Source organism: Neoarius graeffei, chromosome 18, assembly GCF_027579695.1.
Source record: "Neoarius graeffei isolate fNeoGra1 chromosome 18, fNeoGra1.pri, whole genome shotgun sequence".
Lineage (NCBI taxonomy): Eukaryota > Metazoa > Chordata > Actinopteri > Siluriformes > Ariidae > Neoarius > Neoarius graeffei.
In genome coordinates, this window is record NC_083586.1 from 66,237,499 (window position 1) to 66,260,845 (window position 23,347).

The 23,347-nt window shown below is 41.8% G+C and overlaps 1 protein-coding gene across 8 annotated transcripts in view; it reads left to right on the plus strand.

Moving 5' to 3' along the window:
• The window catches only part of LOC132866485 (adhesion G protein-coupled receptor L1-like), a 109,933-nt gene that overhangs the window by 82,606 nt on the left and 3,980 nt on the right, over nucleotides 1–23,347 (plus strand). For 5 of the 8 annotated variants that reach the window (XM_060899284.1, XM_060899287.1, XM_060899285.1 and 2 more), the window contains 13 exons: nucleotides 770–950; nucleotides 2,176–2,298; nucleotides 4,904–5,109; nucleotides 5,793–5,966; nucleotides 6,095–6,304; nucleotides 8,124–8,344; nucleotides 8,425–8,491; nucleotides 8,787–8,878; nucleotides 15,139–15,307; nucleotides 20,308–20,463; nucleotides 20,588–20,681; nucleotides 21,333–21,455; nucleotides 21,690–21,707. In XM_060899284.1, the coding sequence (XP_060755267.1) occupies nucleotides 770–950; nucleotides 2,176–2,298; nucleotides 4,904–5,109; nucleotides 5,793–5,966; nucleotides 6,095–6,304; nucleotides 8,124–8,344; nucleotides 8,425–8,491; nucleotides 8,787–8,878; nucleotides 15,139–15,307; nucleotides 20,308–20,463; nucleotides 20,588–20,681; nucleotides 21,333–21,455; nucleotides 21,690–21,707 (1,834 nt within the window). The remainder of the gene's footprint in view (nucleotides 1–769; nucleotides 951–2,175; nucleotides 2,299–4,903; nucleotides 5,110–5,792; nucleotides 5,967–6,094; nucleotides 6,305–8,123; nucleotides 8,345–8,424; nucleotides 8,492–8,786; nucleotides 8,879–15,138; nucleotides 15,308–20,307; nucleotides 20,464–20,587; nucleotides 20,682–21,332; nucleotides 21,456–21,689; nucleotides 21,708–23,347) is intronic. The other 3 variants (XM_060899288.1, XM_060899289.1, XM_060899290.1) reach the window with 3 other exon arrangements.

Below are 23,347 nucleotides of genomic sequence, written 5' to 3' on the forward strand. Positions count from 1 at the left end.
AGCTGAAGTTAAAAAGAGGACGGGTCCTACAATAAGACGATGATCCAAAACACACCTCAAAATCTACAATGGAATACCTCAAGAGGCCCAAGCTGAAGGTTCTGCCCGGGCCCTCACAGTCCCCTGACCTAAACATCATTGAAAATCTGTGGATAGATCTCAAAAGAGCAGTGTGTGCAAGACAGCCCAGGAAACTTGTAGAACTGGAAGCCTTTTGCAAGGACGAATGTGTGAAAATCCCCCAGGTAAGAACTGAAAGATTATTAGCTGGCTACAAAAAGTGTTTGGCAAGTATCACAGCTTGTAAAGGGGGTGTTACTAGGTACTAACCATGCAGGGTGCCCAAACTTTTGCTTCGGGCCCTTTTCCTTTTTTGTCATTTTGAAAATCTAAAAGATGAAAATAAAAAATAGTTTTTGCTTAAAATATAAAGGGAATGAGTCGTCTTTAACTTTATGCCTTTTGGAGATCATTTCATCTTCAACTTGCTTAACTGTTCACAGTAACAGCGATTTTGACCAGGGGTGCACAAACTTTTGCATACCACTGTACTCATGGACCACACCAATAAAAAAAGAGGCGAACTTCCTCCAACAGTTCTAAGAACTACGAAAAATTTCCACCAGCCTGAAGTCTGAAATCACCTTCTAATATTATAAGAAAAATGGTTAAAGGTTTAAAAATAAAAATATATATTTCTGTCTGATATTTTGCGTCTCTTTCTGTCTGGGTTTGTTTATGAGCTCTTTCTTCCCTTTTGATCGTACAGGCCATGGTGCAGATAGTGGATAATCTTTTGAGCTTAAAGGCCTTGGACTCGTGGCAGGACATGAACATGACAGACCAGTCTCACGCGGCCACCATGCTGCTGGACGTGATGGAGAAAGGCTCCTTCCTGCTCGCCAACAACCTCTATGAGGGGCGATTTAGCGAGCGTGCACCCAATATCGGTGAGACCCCACAGATATAAATTCTGAAAAAAAGGTGAAATAAATCTGTGTCTTCTGGCATTATGAACAACTACATAACAGTACAGTGCCCACCACAATTATTGGCACCCCTTGTAAAGTTTAGTAAAAAGGGTTAAAAATAAAATGACGTCGTAAAGAGAGAGATTTTATAACCAGTCCCTGACTTGTGAAGCTCAACACAACACACGTCTCCCTCATGTGGTTTGTGGTGGCGTCGCGTCATCTCACACTGAAAAAATGAGAAAAATCCAACTTTAATTGAAATAAATTTATTCAGATAAAAACAAATCCCTCATCAAGAAATACTTATTTTCAACAAAAACATGTGCCACTATTATTGGCACCCCTGGAAATGATAGTAAACACAATGTACCTGAAGCGTGTTTCCCATTTAAATTGTACATGTTTGAGTTGATTGGAGTGTGTAGGAACTTTCAAGCTGTAATCCATGACTTCCTGATTAACTGGGGAACAAATATGAGGTGACACAGAGGCCAAATTCCCTCAACATCACCATGGGAAAGATAAACACACAAACCACATGAGAGAGAAGTGTGTTGAGCTTCATTAGTCAGGGATTGGTTATAAAATATATCTCTTTGCCTGAAAATGTCCATTTCTCCTGTTAGGGCAATAATAAAAAAGTGGACACCAACTGGAACTGGTACAAACTCACCTGGAAGAGGAGCCAAGTTTATTTTATCCCCACGTACAGTGAGGAGGGTAATGGAGACAAAAATTCCCCAAGGATCACTGTTGGTGAATTACAAGAAAAAGTAAAATCTTGGGGTTTGCGAGTCTCCAAAACCACCATCAGACTCCACCTCCAGAAAAAAAGCCTTTTCTGTCAGTTGACCACAAACGTAAGCACCTGAAGTTTGCGAAACGCTACTACAACTTTAACCGGAACCGTGTTCTCTGGTCTGATGGAACACAAATGGAGCTTTTTGGCAATAAACACTCGCGGTGGGTTTGGAGTAAAAAGAAGAATGGCTCTTAGGAAAAGAACCCGATCCCAACTGTAAAACATGGTGGAACTGGGGATTGTTTTTGCCTCTCTTACCCTCCTCCTCACTGTACATGGGGGTAAAATAAACTTGGTTCCTCTTCCAGGCACGTTTATAACAGTTCCAGTTGGTGTCCACTTTTTTATTATTGCCCCCAGATGAAAAAAGCTTGTTGTACTTACCTGTGCATGCGTTAGATCTGGAGGTCTATGTCCTGAATGCGGATATGGAGATTGGAGATCTGCACTTCCCATACTCGTATGACAGTGACAGCACCATCCATCTCTCTGAAGCTACAATCAAACAGTACAGCCGAAATGGTAAATCACCTCACTCTTTCATATATTACATTTACGGCATTTAGCAGACAACCTTCTGCAGAACAGCTTCATTTTATACACCTGAGCAGTTGAGGCTGAAGGGCCTTGCTCAGGGGCCCAGCAGAGGCAGCTTGACCTTCCAACAGATAGACCAATGCCTTAACCACTGAACTACGCTGTAAAAAATAATATTTGTTGGTATACGGTAACTTAGTGTGCAACCTGGTTGCCTTGAAATTTTGAGTTAGTTGAAAATAAGTTGGCACAATGAGTTCATTATGCCAACTTATTATATTATTTTCAACTAACTCAAAATTTCAAGGAAACCAGGTTACACACTTTTTTAAGTTATGCCAACAAATCATTTTTTTACAGTGTACCACTGCCCTCTGCCTCTGTCCGTCTCTGAGACAACTGAGAAACAAAATTACACAGCCAAAATCATCTCCGGATCATCTCTTGATGAAATGACATTCAGATTGACCTCTTTAAGCAAATAGAAAGACAGGTTAACATGGGGACATCCTGCATGAGAGATACCCAATAAACATAGTAAAAGCTCAAAACCAGCAACCAACCAAGCTTTTGGTTTTACCAAAACGTAAAAACCAAACCAACCAACCATTAAACAAATCATGAAAAATAAATGTTAGTTTTAAGGAGCTAGGTGACCCAAGTGCTAGAGAGCCAAGAGGCTCAGAAACCAATGGAGCTAAAGAACAAAGATGACAGGCAGGTAGATGTTAAACAACATCGGCACCAACAACAATCTAATAGGCGGGGCTTCAGGCTAGAGCTGGTAGTGATGGCCAAACCCAAAACAGTAACTCCAAACAGTGTCTCAAAGCATTTGAAACGCACTGTCTTTGAAAAGTCCACAAAGCTGCACCACTTGCTGCAACAGACACCGTGTGTCCCTCTAATCAGATAATACAGCTTCTCATTCTCTGGTAGCTGTGGAAATTTATGGTTTGGTTTGGTTTGGTTTTTAGAGTGATTGAGGAAATACATCAGTCAGCCATAACATTAACAGCACTGTCAGGTGACGTGAAGAACACTGATTATCTTGTTAGTTGATGTGTTCATAGCAGGAAAAATGGGCAAGCGTAAGGATCTGAGCAACTTTGATAAGGGCCAAATTGCGATGGCTAGACGACTGGGTCAGAGCATCTCCTAAATGTCCGGTCTTTTAGGGTTTTCCAGTATGCAGTGGTCCAAGGAAGGACAACCAGTGACAGGGTCATGGGCAGCCCACTCATTGATGCAGATGGGGAGTGAAGGCCAGCCCATCTGGTCTGATTCCTCAGAAGAGCTACTGTAGCACAAACTACTGAAAAAGTTCATGCTGACGATGATAGAAAGGTATCAGAACACTCAGGTTGCTGTGTATGGAGCTGTGTAGCTGCAGATCAGTCAGAGTGCCCATGCTGACTCCTGATTATCACTGAAAGACCTACAATGGACACATGAGCATCAGAACTGGACCATGGAGCAATGGAAGAAGGTGGCCTGGTCTAATGAATCATGCTTTCTTTTACATCATGTGGACGGCTGAGTGTGTGTATGTCACTTATCTGTGGAAGAGATGGCACCATGATGCGTTATGGGAAGAAGACAAGCCAGTGGAGGCAGTCTGTGATGCTCTGGACAGTGTTCTGCTGGGAAACCATGGGTCCTGGTGTTCATCTGGATGTTACTTTGACATGTACCAGCTACCTAAACATTGTTGAAGACTGAGTTCACCCCTTCACAGCAGCAGTATTTCCTAATGGCAGTGGCCTCTTTCAGCAGAATCATGCACCCTGCCATACTGTAAATATTGTTCAGGAATGTTTTGAGAAACATACACAGTTCAAAGTGTTGACTTGGCCTCCAAACTCCCCAGATCTCAGTGTGATCATGCATCCGTGGAATGTGCTGGACAAACAAGTCTGATTCACGGAGGCCGCACCTCACAATTTGCAGGACTTGCCTGTAACATTTTGGTCCCAGATACCACAGCACACCTTCAGGGGTCTTGTGGAGTCCAGCCCTCGAGGACCAGAGCTGTTTTGGTGACACAATGGGGACTTCCCTAATATTAGGCAGGTGGTTTAATGCTATGGCTGATCAGTGTATATTTCCTCATCTTGACATTTTTCACTCAGAGTTCTTGAATTGTCTGCATGATTGTAGCCACTGCCACAGTCTAACAGATGATGCTCTATTATCATTACATTGCATTGCATTACATTACAGGCATTTAGCAGATGTTCTTATCCAGAGCGACGTACAACATACCCAGAGTAGTCTAAGTAACAGTTGGGGGTTTGGTGCCTTGCTCAAGGGCATTTCAGTCATTCCTGCTGGTCCAGGAAATCAAACCGACCACCTTTTGGTCCCAAAGCTGCTTCTCTAACCATTAGGTCATGGCTTCCCCATCACTTTCTTTTTATCATGAAAGAATGCTAACTGATTATGATGTAACAGTGCCATTCTTTTATGGGGTTAAAATAGAGTATAGTTAATAAAGTTAAGCTGTAACAATGGCATCCATTTGTCTTACATCCTAATGCCTCTTGGTCAATCCATTTGTGATTGAATTCACTGTGGTTTGGGTTTGCAGGTCAGGTGAAGGTGGTGTTTGCCCTTTATAAAAATCTCGGCCCTTTCCTGTCCACCCAAAATGCCACGGTGAAGACAGAAGTGGAGCTGAAGTCAGGAGGGAGGACTCTGGCTGTCAATTCCCATGTCATCTCTGCCTCCATGAACAAAGAGTCCAGTCGTGTGTTTTTGACTGAACCTGTCAACTTCACACTCCGACACCTACAGGTACTCACATGCCCCTTTTCCACCAAAGCAGTTCCAGGGCTGGTTCGGGGCCAGTGCTTAGTTTGGAACCGGGTTTTCTGTTTCCACTGACAAAGAACTGGCTCTGGGGCCAGAAAAACCAGTTCCAGGCTAGCACCAACTCTCTGCTGGGCCCGAGGAAAGAACTGCTTACGTCAGCGGGGGGCGGAGTTGTTAAGACCAACAACAATAACAAGACCGCGAAAGATCGCCATTTTTAAGCGACGATAAGCCGCAGCTGTACAAACGCGAAGTCATCCATTATTATTATTGTTGTTCTTGTTGCTGCTGCTGCTGCTTCCGTGTTGTTTTTGCTTTGATATTTGCGCCAAGGTTTATGCAAATGTAGCGACGTAACTGACGTATACAGCGACGTAATGACGTATACAGTGACGTAACTGACGTATACAGCGATGTAACTGACGTATACAGCGACGTAATGACGTAGCTCCGCGAGCTATGGAAAAGCAAACTGGTTCTCAGCTGGCTCGCAAGTTGAACAAGTTGTGAACCAGCACCAGCACTGGCCCCGAACCAGCCCTGGAACTGATTTGGTGGAAAAGGGGTAACAGATACACTACTGTCCCTTACACCTTCATGCAAGGTTTAAGCCCTTAAAACAGCTCAGACATGTGGTTTGTACTTTTCTGTTGGTGTTGCTGCAGCTAGAGAATCACTTTGGGCCAAACTGTTCATTCTGGAACTACTCGGAGCGCACAATGATGGGTCAGTGGTCTTCTCAGGGGTGCAGGCTGGTATCCAGCAACAACACGCACACCACCTGCTCCTGCTCACATCTCACCAACTTTGCTCTGCTCATGAACCGCCAGACACCTGCTGTGAGTTTCACACACCCTGTCAGTACTCAGTCTTTTTTCCACTTTTCATCCTGCTGATATATTTCTGTTTATTTCCTCTTTTACTTTTGCTCTGTCCTTCTACGTCTCTTTCTCGCTCCCTTTCTCAGTACACGAGTGGTGTGCAGGCTCTCATTCTGTTTGTCGTTTCCTGGGTGGGCATGGTGATTTCCCTCGTGTGTTTGGCTCTGTGCATCTCCACCTTCTGCTGTGTAAAGGCTGTGCAGAGTGAGCGCACCACCATCCACAAGAACCTGTGCCTCACACTCTTCATCTCACAGCTCCTCTTCCTCATTGGCATGGACAGGACCCACTACACCGTAAGTGCACACAATCCCACATCACTGGCGTGATGGTTACAGGAGATGAGTGTGGTGTTAACTCAGTGGTAACAATGTCGCATCTAGAGGCTCAATGAAGAGAAATAGATTGGGTCACGAGAAAGGGGCTGCAGATCAGGTATGAATATAACATACACACACAGATTGGGTATTGACATACAGGGCTTAGAGCTGGGAATAAAACAGAGGAAACAGGTGTGGTTATGACACAGGGGATGCAAGTCTGGTATCTAAACAGGAAAGGCAAATCTAATAATGACACAGAATGTACAGTTTTGATAATGACACCGAGGACACAGATCTGGTAATGACATGGGTGTAGATCTGATATTGACACGGAGCATAGATCTGGAAATAACACAGGGGTACAGATCTGGTAATAGCATGGGTGTAGATCTGGTATTAACATGAGGCATAGATCTGGTAATGACACATGGGGAGCAGATGTGGCATTGACATGGGACGAAGATCTGGTCATAACAGTGGCACAGATCATGGAATGACATAGGATGAACATGTGATAATAACACAGGGGCACAGATCTAGGAATGACACAAGACAAAGATAATAACACGGGCACAGATCTGGTATCTAAACAGGAGATACAAATCTAGTAATGACACAGGAGTGCAGATACGGTTTTGCTAATGACACTGAGGACACAGATCTGGTAATGACATGGGTGTAGATTAACACGTATTAACACGTAGCATTGATCTGGTAATGATACAGAGCGTGCAGATGTGGTATTAACATGGGGCATAGGTCTGGTCATGACACAAGAGGAGCAGATGTGTTAATGACATGGGACAAAGATCTGGTCATAACAGTGGCACAGATCTGGGAATGACATGGGTGCAGATCTGGTATTAACACGTAGAATAGATCTGGTAATGATACATGGGGAGTAGATGTGGTATTGACATGGGACGAAGATCTGGTCATAACAGTGGCACAGATCTCGTAATGACACACGGGGAGCAGATGTGGTATTGACATGGGACAAAGATCTGGTATTAACATGTGGCATGACACAGAGAGTGCAGATGTGGTGACATGATGAAAATTTAACAACAGATCTGGTAATGATATGGGTGTAAATCTGGTATTAACACATGGTGTAGATCTGGTAATGACACAGAGGGTGCAAATGTGGTGATGACATGGGACAAAGATCTGGTCATAACAGTGGCACAGATCTGGTAATAATGCGGATGCAGATCTGGTTTGACATGGGACGAAGATCTGGTCATAACAGTGGCACAGATCTCGTAATGACACACGGGGAGCAGATGTGGTATTGACATGGGACGAAGATCTGGTATTAACACGTGGCATGACACAGAGGGTGCAGATGTGGTAATGACGTGATGATAATTTGTTAACAATACAGGGGCACAGATCTGGTAATGATATGGGTGTAAATCTGGTATTAACACGTGGTATAGATCTGGTAATGACACAGAGGGTGCAGATGTGGTGATGACGTGGGACAAAGATCTGGTCATAACAGTAGTACAGATCCAGTAATGACACAAGACAAAGGTAATGTCACAGGGGCACAGATCTAGTTATGACACTGGTGACTCAGATCTGCCTTCTTGTATCTCAGAGGAATCACTGTATTCTCTGTATTCTCTGATTAGAGGGACACACAGCAGCTGTTGCAGTAAGTCTTCCTCCTCCCAGATTAGTAGCTGTTGTATGTAAGGGGAGGCCTAAATGGTGGGTGGGAAATGGCCAAGACTAAATTAGGCGGGAAAAAATAATTGAGGCTACATTGTGTGTGTGTTTATAGGTGGCATGTCCTGTGCTAGCTGCTCTGCTGCACTTCTTCCTGCTCTCTGTGTTCTGTTGGCTGTGTGTTGAGGCCGTTCAGCTCTATGTACTGCTGGTCGAGGTGTTTGAGAGTCCGTCCTCACGCAGGAAGTACTACTACATCGCTGCCTATGGCTTTCCTACTTTGGTAGTGGCCATATCGGCCTCCATCGACTACACCGGCTACTCCAGCCCCACCAGGTATGTGGTGATCCAAGTAAACACAATTGAACACCTTTATGTGTGCATGTTTGTGTACTAACAAATGTTTTGTTGCATAGCTGCTGGTTGCGTGTGGATAACTACTTCATCTGGCTGTTTATCGGCCCTGTCTCCCTTGTTATCCTGGTAAGCGTCAATGAACCAATAACACAGCACTGCATTAGCCAGCTAACCAAACTCCTATCTTTACAAGGTAGTGACCGCCCTCCTCAACTAGACATACGGTTCAGTTTCTTATGCACTCGGGCGCCAGTATGAGGGATTAGCCTCACTCACCCAACTCAACTTATTTAATGCAGCTAGTTAGTGCTGCTAGGTGAACTTGAGTTTAGAAACTTTTAGTGAGTTGGCTGTTGTTGTTTTAAGTATTTCTTTGTTAAGTGTCACAACTCATACTGCACCTCTGAATCTTGACCCCTAGCTGAATCTGGTAATCCTGATGGTCACAGTGCACAGGATGATTCGCCATTCTAACCTGCTCAAGCCCGACTCCAGCCGCTTCGACAACATCAAGTACGTCATTTCGAGGTCACTGGATGGGGAGTCACTGGGTGGGGAGTCAAAGCAGTGCTCTGGAATTCATAGCTGTAGGCATGGAGGGTCACGGTCAGTGATCGAGGATAGGCTATATGTATGAAACTACAACCCCGATTCCAAAAAAGTTGGGACAAAGTACAAATTGTAAATAAAAACGGAATGCAATGATGTGGAAGTTTCAAAATTCCATATTTTATTCAGAATAGAACATAGATGACATATCAAATGTTTAAACTGAGAAAATGTATCATTTAAAGAGAAAAATTAGGTGATTTTAAATTTCATGACAACAACACATCTCAAAAAAGTTGGGACAAGGCCATGTTTCCCACTGTGAGACATCCCCTTTTCTCTTTACAACAGTCTGTAAACGTCTGGGGACTGAGGAGACAAGTTGCTCAAGTTTAGGGATAGGAATGTTAACCCATTCTTGTCTAATGTAGGATTCTAGTTGCTCAACTGTCTTAGGTCTTTTTTGTCGTATCTTCCGTTTTATGATGCGCCAAATGTTTTCTATGGGTGAAAGATCTGGACTGCAGGCTGGCCAGTTCAGTACCCGGACCCTTCTTCTACGCAGCCATGATGCTGTAATTGATGCAGTATGTGGTTTGGCATTGTCATGTTGGAAAATGCAAGGTCTTCCCTGAAAGAGACGTCGTCTGGATGGGAGCATATGTTGCTCTAGAACCTGGATATACCTTTCAGCATTGATGGTGTCTTTCCAGATGTGTAAGCTGCCCATGCCACACGCACTAATGCAACCCCATACCATCAGAGATGCAGGCTTCTGAACTGAGCGCTGATAACAACTTGGGTCGTCCTTCTCCTCTTTAGTCCGAATGACACGGCGTCCCTGATTTCCATAAAGAACTTCACATTTTGATTCGTCTGACCACAGAACAGTTTTCCACTTTGCCACAGTCCATTTTAAATGAGCCTTGGCCCAGAGAAGATGTCTGCGCTTCTGGATCGTGTTTAGATACGGCTTCTTCTTTGAACTATAGAGTTTTAGCTGGCAACGGCGGATGGCACGGTGAATTGTGTTCACAGATAATGTTCTCTGGAAATATTCCTGAGCCCATTTTGTGATTTCCAATACAGAAGCATGCCTGTATGTGATGCAGTGCCGTCTAAGGGCCCGAAAATCACGGGCACCCAGTATGGTTTTCCGGCCTTGACCCTTACGCACAGAGATTCTTCCAGATTCTCTGAATCTTTTGATGATATTATGCACTGTAGATGATGATATGTTCAAACTCTTTGCAATTTTACACTGTCGAACTCCTTTCTGATATTGCTCCACTATTTGTCGGCGCAGAATTAGGGGGATTGGTGATCCTCTTCCCATCTTTACTTCTGAGAGCCGCTGCCACTCCAAGATGCTCTTTTTATACCCAGTCATGTTAATGACCTATTGCCAATTGACCTAATGAGTTGCAGTTTGGTCCTCCAGCTGTTCCTTTTTTGTACCTTTAACTTTTCCAGCCTCTTATTGCCCCTGTCCCAACTTTTTTGAGATGTGTTGCTGTCATGAAATTTCAAATGAGCCAATATTTGGCATGAAATTTCAAAATGTCTCACTTTCGACATTTGATATGTTGTCTATGTTCTATTGTGAATACAATATCAGTTTTTGAGATTTGTAAATTATTGCATTCCATTTTTATTTGCAATTTGTACTTTGTCCCAACTTTTTTGGAATCGGGCTTGTACACCTTATCCACTACATAGAGGGTTGCTGTTGTTTTTTTGTAGTCACATATGAGGGCCATATAAAGATTGTGAAAAAAGTATTTTCTGATTTCTACTGTTTATGCATATTTTTCACACTAAATGGTTTTAAATCTTCAAATGAAATTTAATATAAGACAAGAAGAACATAGCAAGAAAAAACGTCTTTAACAACAACAACAACAACAAAATGCTTCTGATAACTGGAAATCAGTCTGTCACATCACTGTGGAGGAATTTTGGCCCACTCTGAGCCATGCTGGGGGGCTTTCAAGCATGAGCTTCCTGTTTAAGGTCCTCCCACATCATCTCAATGGGGTTCAAGTCAGGACTTTGACTAGACCACTCCAAAACCTTAAGCCTTTTCTTTCGAGCCATTTGAGGACTTGATTTTGCATGCTGGAGCAGTGTCTTACTGCATAACCCAGTTGTGTTTGAGCTTCAGGTCTCGGCCCGATCACCAGACGTTCTCCTTCAGGATTTTCTGGTAGAAAGCAGATTTTGTGCTTTTGTCGATTATGGCAAGTTGCCCAGGCTCTGAAGCAGAAAAGCATCCCCACACCATCACACTACCACCACCATGTTTCACTGTTGGTACGATGCTCTTATTGTGGAATGCTGCGTTAGCGTCACTCTAGATGTAATAGGTATGATGTCTTCCAGAACGTTCCATTTTCAACTCATCAGTCCAGAGAACGTATTTCTTTACATTCTTCTCAGTTAGCAGTGGTTTTCACCTTGCGACTTTCCCATGAATGCTGTTTTTGCTCAGGCTGCAGTTCTTTCTACGGGTGGAATCATGAAGGCTGACCTGATCTGACGATTGCACTTCCTTAGATGTTTGACTGTGTTCTTTATTTAACTGGTGTTTAGATTCAACAGCACTAACAAATCCAGGATGTGTCTCATCTAGTGAACCCAAATATCAGTTAAGTCACTTTATTTCTACAGCGCATTTAAAAACAACAGGAGTTGACCCAATGCGCTTTACAGTCGAGGCAAAAGCAATTCAATACATGACAGGCATGAATAAGAAAAATGGAAGGAGAGAAATAATGAGGCGAGACTAAAGACATAAAGCTAAATGGAATCATAAAAATCAAACACAAGATCGTAAAATCAATTATGAAATTGTAAGATCAATCATAAAATCAAAAGATGATATAAAACCAATAAAATCATAAAGTAAATGTGCAGTGTAATTAAAAAATATGTAGCTACAGTGGATATAAAAAGTTTACACACCCTGTTAAAATGATCGGTTTTTCTGATGTAAAAAAATGAGACCACAATAAATAATTTCAAAACTTTTCCCACCTTTAATGTGACCTTTAACCTGTACAGTTCAACTGAAAAACAAATCTGTTTGGGAGGAAAAACATAAAAAACGTACAATAAGCTGGTTGCATAAGCGTGCACACCCTTAAACTAATACTTTGTTCGAGCATCTTTTGATTTAATTACAGCATTCGGTCTTTTTTGGGTTCACACCTGCCATCAATTAAAATGACTCTGATTAACCCCAAATAAAGTTCAGACATTTACTCAGTTGCCTCCTCCAGCAAAAGCCAGGGTTCACAGAGAGCTTACAGAGCACCAAAGGGATCTCATTGCTGAAAGGTATCAGTCAGGAGAAGGGGACAAAAACATTTCCACGGCATTAGATATACCATGGAGCACAGTGAAGACCGTCATCAAGAAGTGCAGAAAATATGGGACAACAGTGACATTAGTGAGAACTGGACGTCCCTCCAAAATTGATGAAAAGGCAAGACAAAAACTGGTCAGGGAGGCTGCCGAGAGGCCCACAGCAACACTGAAGGAGCTGCAGGAATTTCTGGCAAGTACTGGTTGTGTACTACATGTGACAACAATCTCCCGTATTCTCTGGACTATGAGGTAGGCTCAAAGACAAACATCCAGGCCCGGCTATAATTTTGCAAAAAAAAAAAATGCATCAACTCTCCCAAAAGCATGTGGGAAAATACAACCCCGATTCCAAAAAAGTTGGGACAAAGTACAAATTGTAAATAAAAACGGAATGCAATAATTTACAAATTTCAAAAACTGATATTGTATTCACAATAGAACATAGACAACATATCAAATGTCGAAAGTGAGACATTTTGAAATTTCATGCCAAATATTGGCTCATTTGAAATTTCATGACAGCAACACATCTCAAAAAAGTTGGGACAGGGGCAATAAGAGGCTGGAAAAGTTAAAGGTACAAAAAAGGAACAGCTGGAGGACCAAACTGCAACTCATTAGGTCAATTGGCAATAGGTCATTAACATGACTGGGTATAAAAAGAGCATCTTGGAGTGGCAGCGGCTCTCAGAAGTAAAGATGGGAAGAGGATCACCAATCCCCCTAATTCTGCGCCGACAAATAGTGGAGCAATATCAGAAAGGAGTTCGCCAGTGTAAAATTGCAAAGAGTTTGAACATATCATCATCTACAGTGCATAATATCATCAAAAGATTCAGAGAATCTGGAAGAATCTCTGTGCGTAAGGGTCAAGGCCGGAAAACCATACTGGGTGCCCGTGATCTTCGGGCCCTTAGACGGCACTGCATCACATACAGGCATGCTTCTGTATTGGAAATCACAAAATGGGCTCAGGAATATTTCCAGAGAACATTATCTGTGAACACAATTCACCGTGCCATCCGCCGTTGCCAGCTAAAACTCTATAGATCAAAGAAGAAGCCGTATCTAAACATGATCCAGAAGCGCAGACGTCTTCTCTGGGCCAAGGCTCATTTAAAATGGACTGTGGCAAAGTGGAAAACTGTTCTGTGGTCAGACGAATCAAAATTTGAAGTTCTTTATGGAAATCAGGGACGCCGTGTCATTCGGACTAAAGAGGAGAAGGACGACCCGAGTTGTTATCAGCGCTCAGTTCAGAAGCCTGCATCTCTGATGGTATGGGGTTGCATTACTGCATGTGGCATGGGCAGCTTACACATCTGGAAAGACACCATCAATGCTGAAAGGTATATCCAGGTTCTAGAGCAACATATGCTCCCATCCAGACGACGTCTCTTTCAGGGAAGACCTTGCATTTTCCAACATGACAATGCCAAACCACATACTGCATCAATTACAGCATCATGGCTGTGTAGAAGAAGGGTCCGGGTACTGAACTGGCCAGCCTGCAGTCCAGATCTTTCACCCATAGAAAACATTTGGCGCATCATAAAATGGAAGATACGACAAAAAAGACCTAAGACAGTTGAGCAACTAGAATCCTACATTAGACAAGAATGGGTTAACATTCCTATCCCTAAACTTGAGCAACTTGTCTCCTCAGTCCCCAGACGTTTACAGACTGTTGTAAAGAGAAAAGGGGATGTCTCACAGTGGTGAACATGGCCTTGTCCCAACTTTTTTGAGATGTGTTGTTGTCATGAAATTTAAAATCACCTAATTTTTCTCTTTAAATGATACATTTTCTCAGTTTAAACATTTGATATGTCATCTATGTTCTATTCTGAATAAAATATGGAATTTTGAAACTTCCACATCATTGCATTCCGTTTTTATTTACAATTTGTACTTTGTCCCAACTTTTTTGGAATCGGGGTTGTATGTTATTGTCCGATGAAACCAAGGTTGAACTTTTTGGCCACAATTCCAAAAGGTATATTTGGTGCAAAAACAACACTGCACATCACCAAAAGAACACCATACCCACGGTGAAGCATGGTGGCGGCAGCATCATGTTTTGGGGTTGTTTTTCTTCAGCTGGAACAGGGGCTTTAGTCAAGGTGGAGGGAATTATGAACAGTTCTAAATACCAGTCAATTTTGGCCCAAAACCTTCAGGTGTCTGCTAGAAAGCTGAAGAGGAATTTAATTTTTCAGCATGACAATGACCCCAAAAAAGTTTTGGAACGGCCCAGCCAGAGCCCAGACCTAAATCCAATTGAAAATCTGTGGGGAGACCTGAAGAGGGCTGTGCACAGGAGACGCCCTCGCAATCTGACAGATTTGGAGCGCTTTTGCAAGGAAGAGTGGGCAAATATTGCCAAGTCTAGATGTGGCAGGCTGATAGACTCCGACCCAAAAAGACTGAATGCTGTAATTAAATCAAAAGGTGCTTCAACAAAGTATTAGTTTAAGGGTGTGCACACTTACGCAACCAGCTTATTGTACGTTTTCTTATTTTTTATGTTTTTCCCCCAAACAGATTTGTTTGTTTTTCAATTGAATTGTACAGGTCACATTAAAGGTGGGAAAAGTTTTTTAATTATTTATCATTTTTTAACATCAGAAAAACCGATCATTGTCCGGGTGACAAATATGCAAAAATGAAATTGGGAAGGGGTCAAATACTTTTTCATGGCACTGTATACTCTGGGAATGCACTTCAGCACACAGTAGAACAGTTGTAGACGTTAAGAGAAGATAGAAGGACACCAAGGAAAGACCGTTCTGTTATGTTTGATTTAATTTTCTCAAACTCTTTTCCTCCTTCTTACCCATGCCGGTGTCTCTCAGGTGTTGGACGGTGTGTTCAGTCACTCTGCTCTTGTTGGTGACGTTAACATGGATCTTTGGCCTCCTGTTCATCAGTGAGAACAGTGCACTCATGGCCTACCTCTTCACATCCTTTAACGCCCTGCATGGTCTCTTTATCTTCATCTTCCACTGCGCACTGCAGAAGAAGGTAAACTGCATGTGTTGTTTGTAGAGTAATACTCTCCACCAGCATTCGTGAATAAATAGAAAAAGTGTTTCATGAATGATCATTTTACTCATCCACCAGTAATTCAGAAAGTAGCTGACTAGCCTTCTGTCTTTAAGCGGTTTCATTCGTGCAGCAAGGATTGTGTTAAACTGCTTCAGCTCACAGACACGTCCAGGCTGCACGTTTTTATAGTTTTGATATTTTTAGAGTACGCTGTGAACAAAAACTCTGAAATAAACATACCACATATTAAATCTCTATCATATTCCAGATCATATTAAATAGATATGATGATATTGTATCATAATAAAGCAGAGGCGAAGCGCCTTAGAGCTTAACGATGGATGGAGGATTCACTGTCTACAGCAGCGTACAGGAAGTTTTTCCGCCATGTTCATCTCCAGCCTCAGCAGCGCCTGGAAATAAGTCTGGATCAGCCTCTCTGACCTGGCGTGTGCTGCTGATCTGGCCTGAGATTTACAAAAGCATCGCAGCACAAAGACCATCATTAAATGATAGAGCGAGCAGCACAGTGAACGCTCTCTCTCCTCATGAAGGCGTTCTTAGCATTAAGAGGCTTTTAAGAAACCTGCCTCTGATACTAAACTCAGACGCCCTCCCTGACTGCAGTCTTACACAGAGCACTTGTCACAGCTCTGCTAAAGGGCAAGGAATTTATTTACATTTTATTTAGGTTTAAAGGAGGAATTACTTCAGGAGCTGGTTTAAAAACCGTCCTGTGCATACCTCTTATTAGTAATAGGAGGAGGAGGAGGGATGTAACAATATATCGTACAACAATCACAATACAAATTTATGACGATTCGAATCGATGAACTAAAAAATGAATGGTGATTTATTATCAGGTTGCATAATTTGTTTTTCTTAGCTGTAATTGCGCTGTTTAGACAGCAGAGGGCGCAACAACTTTCAATAGCAGGAATACATGTGACTTCTACGGAAGCCGAGAGAGGCCCTTCATATAATCTTTTTTTATTCACCTTGTTATCCCGAGATAACGACGTAATTAATTCAGGATGTCGAGAAAACAACACAACTAATTTGAGATCTCGAGAAAACAAAACAATTATTCCGTGATCTCGAGAAAACAGCTGAGATTTCTATAGACTGGTACCAACATTCAAAAAAGTGCTTATTTAAGGAGTTAAAGGCATTTTTGAGACAAAGTCGGCAAACAGTCTTATTTTGTCAATTTGGGTGTGCCGAATTCAAATCTGCAATATGCCGAGCTCTATCTGACCTCTGTTGACCTCTAGAGGTCATTGAACTTTGGGCCTGTAAACGTCTCAGCTGAACCCAGTTTCTCAGCTTTCTAAGGAATGAAATGTACTAAAATGATTAATGAAGTTAGCAAATGGCCTTGTTTGTTAAATGTTTGGGTGCTGAATTCATTTTTCATTTGTAAAATGACATATGACCTCTGATAACCTCAAGGTCATTAAACTTGGCCTATAGAGATCTTGCAGTCACGTGACCGGAAAGTACACAGCCGCCATCTTGTCGGTCAAAAACACCGCTGAATATTGCTGCACTCGTGTACAGAATGGATCAATTTCAACCGACAGACTACACGGCTCATTTTTCTAATGAACAGATAACTAGATATATGTCTAAAATAAACGATCTACAGATTAGTGACCCTTATGGCTTACTGGACGTAGTTTTCACGACCGTGTCAGTGGATATGGAACTGCCAGCGGAATACCCAGACGTGTATAATTACCTCATTAACTTTCCCTCGCTGTTCAGTGGTGAAGCACTGCGTGCTTATAAATCTCTGCACAGTTATCTTTACAGAAATTCAGGATTTGTCAGCGACTCAGATGTGGCATCTTGTAAACAAGAAAATAATCCTCATTGGACGGGTAAGTCACTTAAGTATTGAGTATAGCACTGACCAGCCGATTATAGAATAGAATAAGGTAATTCCAGCTGTAATTCCAAATCGTCCGTCTTGTTTACCATGGATCTGGCGTTGGAGAGGTAGAGGCTTGGCAGTGGAGATTTGAGTGGCTGTTTTCTGAGCTTAGTCAACAGGCCGGCTCTGCAGCCTCGCTTTTGCTTCCGCTCCCGACGCCGCTTCCTTCGCTTTGCTTCCGATAACAATCCACGGAGACCCCGCTGGTCTCGCTATCTCGTCCGGAATGTTGTGCATGCGATGGAAATTGCTACAAACCGTCATTTTCTGCTGGAAACCAATGTCCAGTAAGTCCATACGGTTGTAGTGGATATTGAAGTCCGGTACAGACGAACAACACGCAAAAATACACACAAAAACCGTGCACAGGTAGGGAGAGCTTGTAGCCGCAGCTGTTGTAGTAGAATTGTATATAGTAGGGTTTTCCAGAAGAAAAGGTAGAAGTAGAACCAGAAGTAGAAGGCGGGAATATGGCGTTTGACCGACAAGATGGCGTCTGTCATAATCTGGATCGGCTGTGACGTCACATGCAAGTGCTCCATAGGCCTATGCATTTAACGGCATTTTTAAACTGACTTTACTCCCCCAAAAAGAATATGAACAGACAAAAAACAAATAGAGAGGAACAAATACAACATTAAATGCCAGTCCATGTACATGTGACTTACTTTTCACAATGAGAATGCCTCGGCGATCACCTTACATAACATTGCATTACATTTAGCGGTTATTGTTTATACAAAGCTACTGAAAAAAGGACAGATTCAGCAGCATACAAAATGTGGGGGCATACAGGGTATACAGGTTCATCAGGGTTAGTGTATATCAGAGTTTTTTTCTTTGTTGTTTGTTTTGTGTTAAACGGGGTAAAGCCTTTACAAAAAACAAACAACAAAGAAAAAAACTCTCATATACACTAACCCTGATGAACCTGTATACCCTGTATGCCCCCACATTTTGTATGCTGCTGAATCTGTCCTTTTTTCAGTAGCTTTGTATAAACAATAACCGCTAAATGTAATGCAATGTTATGTAAGGTGATCGCCGAGGCATTCTCATTGTGAAAAGTAAGTCACATGTACATGGACTGGCATTTAATGCTGTATTTGTTCCTTTCTATTTGTTTTTTGTCTGTTCATATTCTTTTTGGGGGAGTAAAGTCAGTTTAAAAATGCCGTTAAATGCATAGGCCTATAGGCCAAGTTTAATGACCTTGAGGTTATCAGAGGTCATATGTCGTTTTACAAATGAAAAATGAATTCAGCACCCAAACATTTAACAAACAAGACCATTTGCTAACTTCATTAATCATTTTAGTGCATTTCATTCCTTAGAAAGCTGAGAAACTGGGTTCAGCTGAGACGTTTACAGGCCCAAAGTTCAATGACCTCTAGAGGTCAACAGAGGTCAGATAGAGCTCGGCATATTGCAGATTTGAATTCGGCACACCCAAATTGACAAAATAAGACTGTTTGCCGACTTTGTCTCAAAAATGCCTTTGGGTGTCACAATTCTGGATTTTGGTACCAGTCTACTAGCAGAGCTGAGACGAAGCCGGGCCAGTCTTCTGCGGAGGTGCCGCGGACTAATTTTGAAATTATCCCTTATTAAAAGACTTAATGCAATCTCTCCCTGTGTCAACCCCTGATCAAAATATCGCCTTATTAGGTGATCGATTATTCCAGACATTCTAATGACCAAAGTTGCATCTATACAGAATGAGAAATAGCCCCAAAGTCAGCATATCACAAGTCTCTTGGCGCACCTGAATGAACCATTTCTCAGCTGTTTACTCGAGATCATGAAATAATTGTTTTGTTTTCTCGAGGTCACGGAATAACGGTTTTGTTTTCTCGAGATCTTGAATTAGTTGTGTTGTTTTCTCGAGATCCTGAATTAATTATGTCGTTATCTCAGAATAACAAGGTGAATAAAAAAAAGGATTATATGAAGGGCCTCTCGCGGCTTCCGTAGACTTCACTGTAGGTGGAAGTAACACACGTTTAATGCATCGAAAATATACACAAACAATCAGATGACAAATGTGAAAGAGCTGCTGTGTGATTGTGTACAAATAGATTTAAGAGAAATCGTCGCTCTCTCTCTCTTTGTACAGACCGCTGAAAGATAAAGAAAAGAGAAGCAAATGGAGGCAGAACAAATGTTCATAAAAGTTTATTAAGAAAAAAGAATATTTGTTATTAACTTTTACATTTTTCAAAAAAGGAATATGTTAGTTAATAGGTGATTATATTTTACTCCAACCTTTACAAATGTGGATAAATAATTATTGTTGGTTATCAAGAGAATGAGAAAAAAAATGGTTCATTTTTTATTTAACAAAATTAATATTTAAGTTGATAAAGAATAGAGAAATAAATGTCACTCTTTTTTTTTTTTTGGAAATACAATTGTCTTCATTTAAGTAGTTTTTCAGAAATATTGTGGGTAAATCTAATTGTGGACCCAATATTGTGAATCAAATCATGAACATGTCTAATTATTATTATTATTATTATTATTATTATTATTATATCCACATTCACTGGATATGAGAAATTGTGCGCTCTGATTGGCTACTCTACTACTGGGATATCAGCTCGTATACTGTGAGTAGAGAAAAATAAAATGGCGGCGTGTGTTACCGAACCAATCAAGGACAAAATAAAAACTCTACTTGAAAACAAACCCCCCAAAAATTACAAAAAAAAAGCAACAAAATATGGAATGAAAGTGTTTGATGGTAAGAACGTATATTTTGTTTTCAAGATTTATTATTTTTCACAAATTGCTCCTGTCATTTCGCCGATCTGTTTACATTCTGAGTGGAAATGATTTTGTTGGACGTTTTGTATAAAGTTTTTATTTATCAAATTTGCCAAAAATAAAAATGCTCTGTTTCTCAAAATCCAGTGAATTGTGGATAGAATAAAAGTTATTCCACTCACTCTCTGTGCTACGCGCCTCGTCGCCTATCAGCTCGTGTACGACTCGAGTTCGTGGAATAACTGCTAATTATTCGCACTGATCCGGGCTCCAGGTTCAGAAGGAGTATGCTAAATGCTTCCGTCAGTCATCTTGCTGTGGTCATGCCACGTCTGGTGGTTCTCATGGGTCCCTAAAGAGCTCTGCACACCGTGGAAACAACCGATACTACAGCGGCGGCCAGTCGAGACACAATCAAGTGCACAGACAGGTAACAGACAGGAAGTGCAAGTCGAATCATTCACACGTGTGCAAGCTGCCACACAGAATGTTTAACATTTTGAAAAATGTGTGAGAACATTGTAACTCGTGTGTGTGTGTGTGTGTGTGTGCAGAGTCGTATCCGGAGGATGTGGAATGACACAGTTCGCAGGCAGACCGAGTCTTCCTTCATGGCTGACCTCAACAACACACCCACCCTCAACAGAGGTAACACACCTGTCTGTCTCTCTGCACCACATGGGAAATGGGATTTATCACCTTGGCTCAGAAGCTGAGCAGCGTCTCCCGTCTCCAGCTTGCCCCTTTTTTGCAGATCTCTGTGTTCTTCGGTTGGTTTTGTAGAACTGATTATCACACAGATTCCCTCGGCTGGGCGGCACGGTGGTGTAGCGGTTAGCGCTGTCGCCTCACAGCAAGAAGGTCCTGGGTTCGAGCCCCGGGGCCAGCGAGGGCCTTTCTGTGTGGAGTTTGCATGTTCTCCCCGTGTCCGCGTGGGTTTCCTCCGGGTGCTCCGGTTTCCCCCACAGTCCAAAGACATGCAGGTTAGGTTAACTGGTGACTCTAAATTGAGCGTAGGTGTGAATGTGAGTGTGAATGGTTGTCTGTGTCTATGTGCAGCCCTGTGATGACCTGGCGACTTGTCCAGGGTGAACCCCGCCTTTCGCCCGTAGTCAGCTGGGATAGGATCCAGCTTGCCTGCGACCCTGTAGAAGGATAAAGTGGCTACAGATGATGAGATGAGATGAGATGAGATGAGATGAGATTCCCTCGGCTTTAGATACGGCAGTGTGTAAGATGAGACGAGCGACCACACATTTAGGAATTATGATGTCAGATTTATATTTGCATATTCTACAGGAACTATGGGGAATCATCTTCTGGCAAATCCGGTGCTGCAGACTCGCTCTGGCTCCTCCCCTTATAACACACTGTTGGCTGAAACGTTTAACCCGCCCTCACCAGCCGTCTTCAACTCCACCGGTCAGTGTGTGTGTGTGTGTGTGTGTGTGTGTGGTACTTTAGTATACTCAGTTCTGAGTGATTGTATTTATATGGATTTATCTGTTTTCTTTTCTTTCTGTCCTTCATTTCCTCTTTTTTTCTCTCTGTACATCTTGCACTACAACTCTCTTTCTGTATCTCTCTGCATTTGTCACTTCACCACGACTTCTCTTTCTTGCCATCTGTCTCTTTTTCTGTCTCTCTGACCTGCAGGTACCTTCAGAAATTCAAGTATGGAATATCTGCTGTAATGTTTCTGTCTCGTGTGTTTATTTTGCTGTTTTTCATCCATGCGTATCACACACACACACACACACACACACACACACACAGCACACTTAAAGTGCCATTCCACCATTGGATGTATTCTTTGGCATAAAATACAATATATTTTGACAACATATATAAACGGTATCACTAGATAGAGAAATCTTTTAGCTTCAAAATGATATATCAAACATAATTTTTTGACAACAACAAGTATATTAATTTTGCGACCAAAGTCACCTACCCTTTTAATTTCCGCGCGTGATGTCATCGGCAGGTTCCCCTTCTTGTGTACCACGTGACGTGTGACGTGGCACATATTATCAGCAATGGCGGATAGAACGTGATAAAAATAATACCAATAAATCTAGCTAACTGAAAGATTAACTCAAAATTTTTCTCAAAATTTTTAACTCAAAATTTTTCAAAATTTTTTTGGCCCCCATGTACGAGGAGAAATGACTCTCTCACTTTGGGGGTTTCCTGGTCTAAAAATAGACCGACACGTGGTACACAAGAAGGGGAACCTGCCGATGACATCACGTTTCACTACCGCGCGGAAATTAAAAGGGTAGGTGACTTCGGTCGCAAAATTAATATACTTGTCGTTGTCAAAAAATTATGTTTGATATATCATTTTGAAGCTAAAAGATTTCTCTGTCTAGTCATGTTGTCATAAAATATATTGTATTTTATGCCAAAGAATACATCCAATAGTGGAATGGCACTTTAACACTTAATAACTGCCTGGTTTTTTTTGTCACATGGACGACAGCAGTCACATCACATTGAAAACATTTGCTTTATAGTCTGTGTTCCACGAAGCCATTTTCATAAGCTACCAGATCTCCATCACTTCCACTAATGTCTTGATGCTAACATCGAGATGTTAATGGAAGTTTAAAATAATAATTTAATAATAATAATTTATTGACTTATAGTGCGTGTGTTAGATTAAATATGCTCACACACACATTACAGGAGATAAATTATAATAAAATATCATTAGCCTGTCTTACGCCCGGGTCAAACGCCACACCCCACATGGGCTGAACCCAACGCAAACCAACCCAAACAATAGGGTTTGCTCACTTGCATCTGGCTCGTCCCATGCAAAGCATGGCGCCCAATCCAGGCCTACAATATATAAATAGAAATAACGATAAATATGACATGAACTTCACTTAAATATATATTGTATACAAATTATATCTAGCTAATGCCATAATATTAAAGAAAATTAAAATGGAATATGCCATAATATAAATATTAAAGCTAAACGGCCTTTCGATTTCATAAAATCGGTGAAATTCAGTTCCGTCTGAAATGTGGTGATTGTGATATCTGTTTATTTCTGTAATATCTCACAAAATATCAGGCCATTCTGTGGCTGGGAAGTTATTTAATTTGAGGGGATTAAAGCAAATAATGTGCATGAAATCTCTTGCTTGGCGCAGTCAAGCAAACAGAGGAAGTCCATGTGCGCATGCGCAGGTTTACCTTCTTCTTCTTCTTTTGGGTTTTACAGCAGCTGGCATCCACAGTGTTGCATTACTGCCATCTACAGGTTTCCCTTTGAGCGTGCACTGACAGTTCCACGGTCA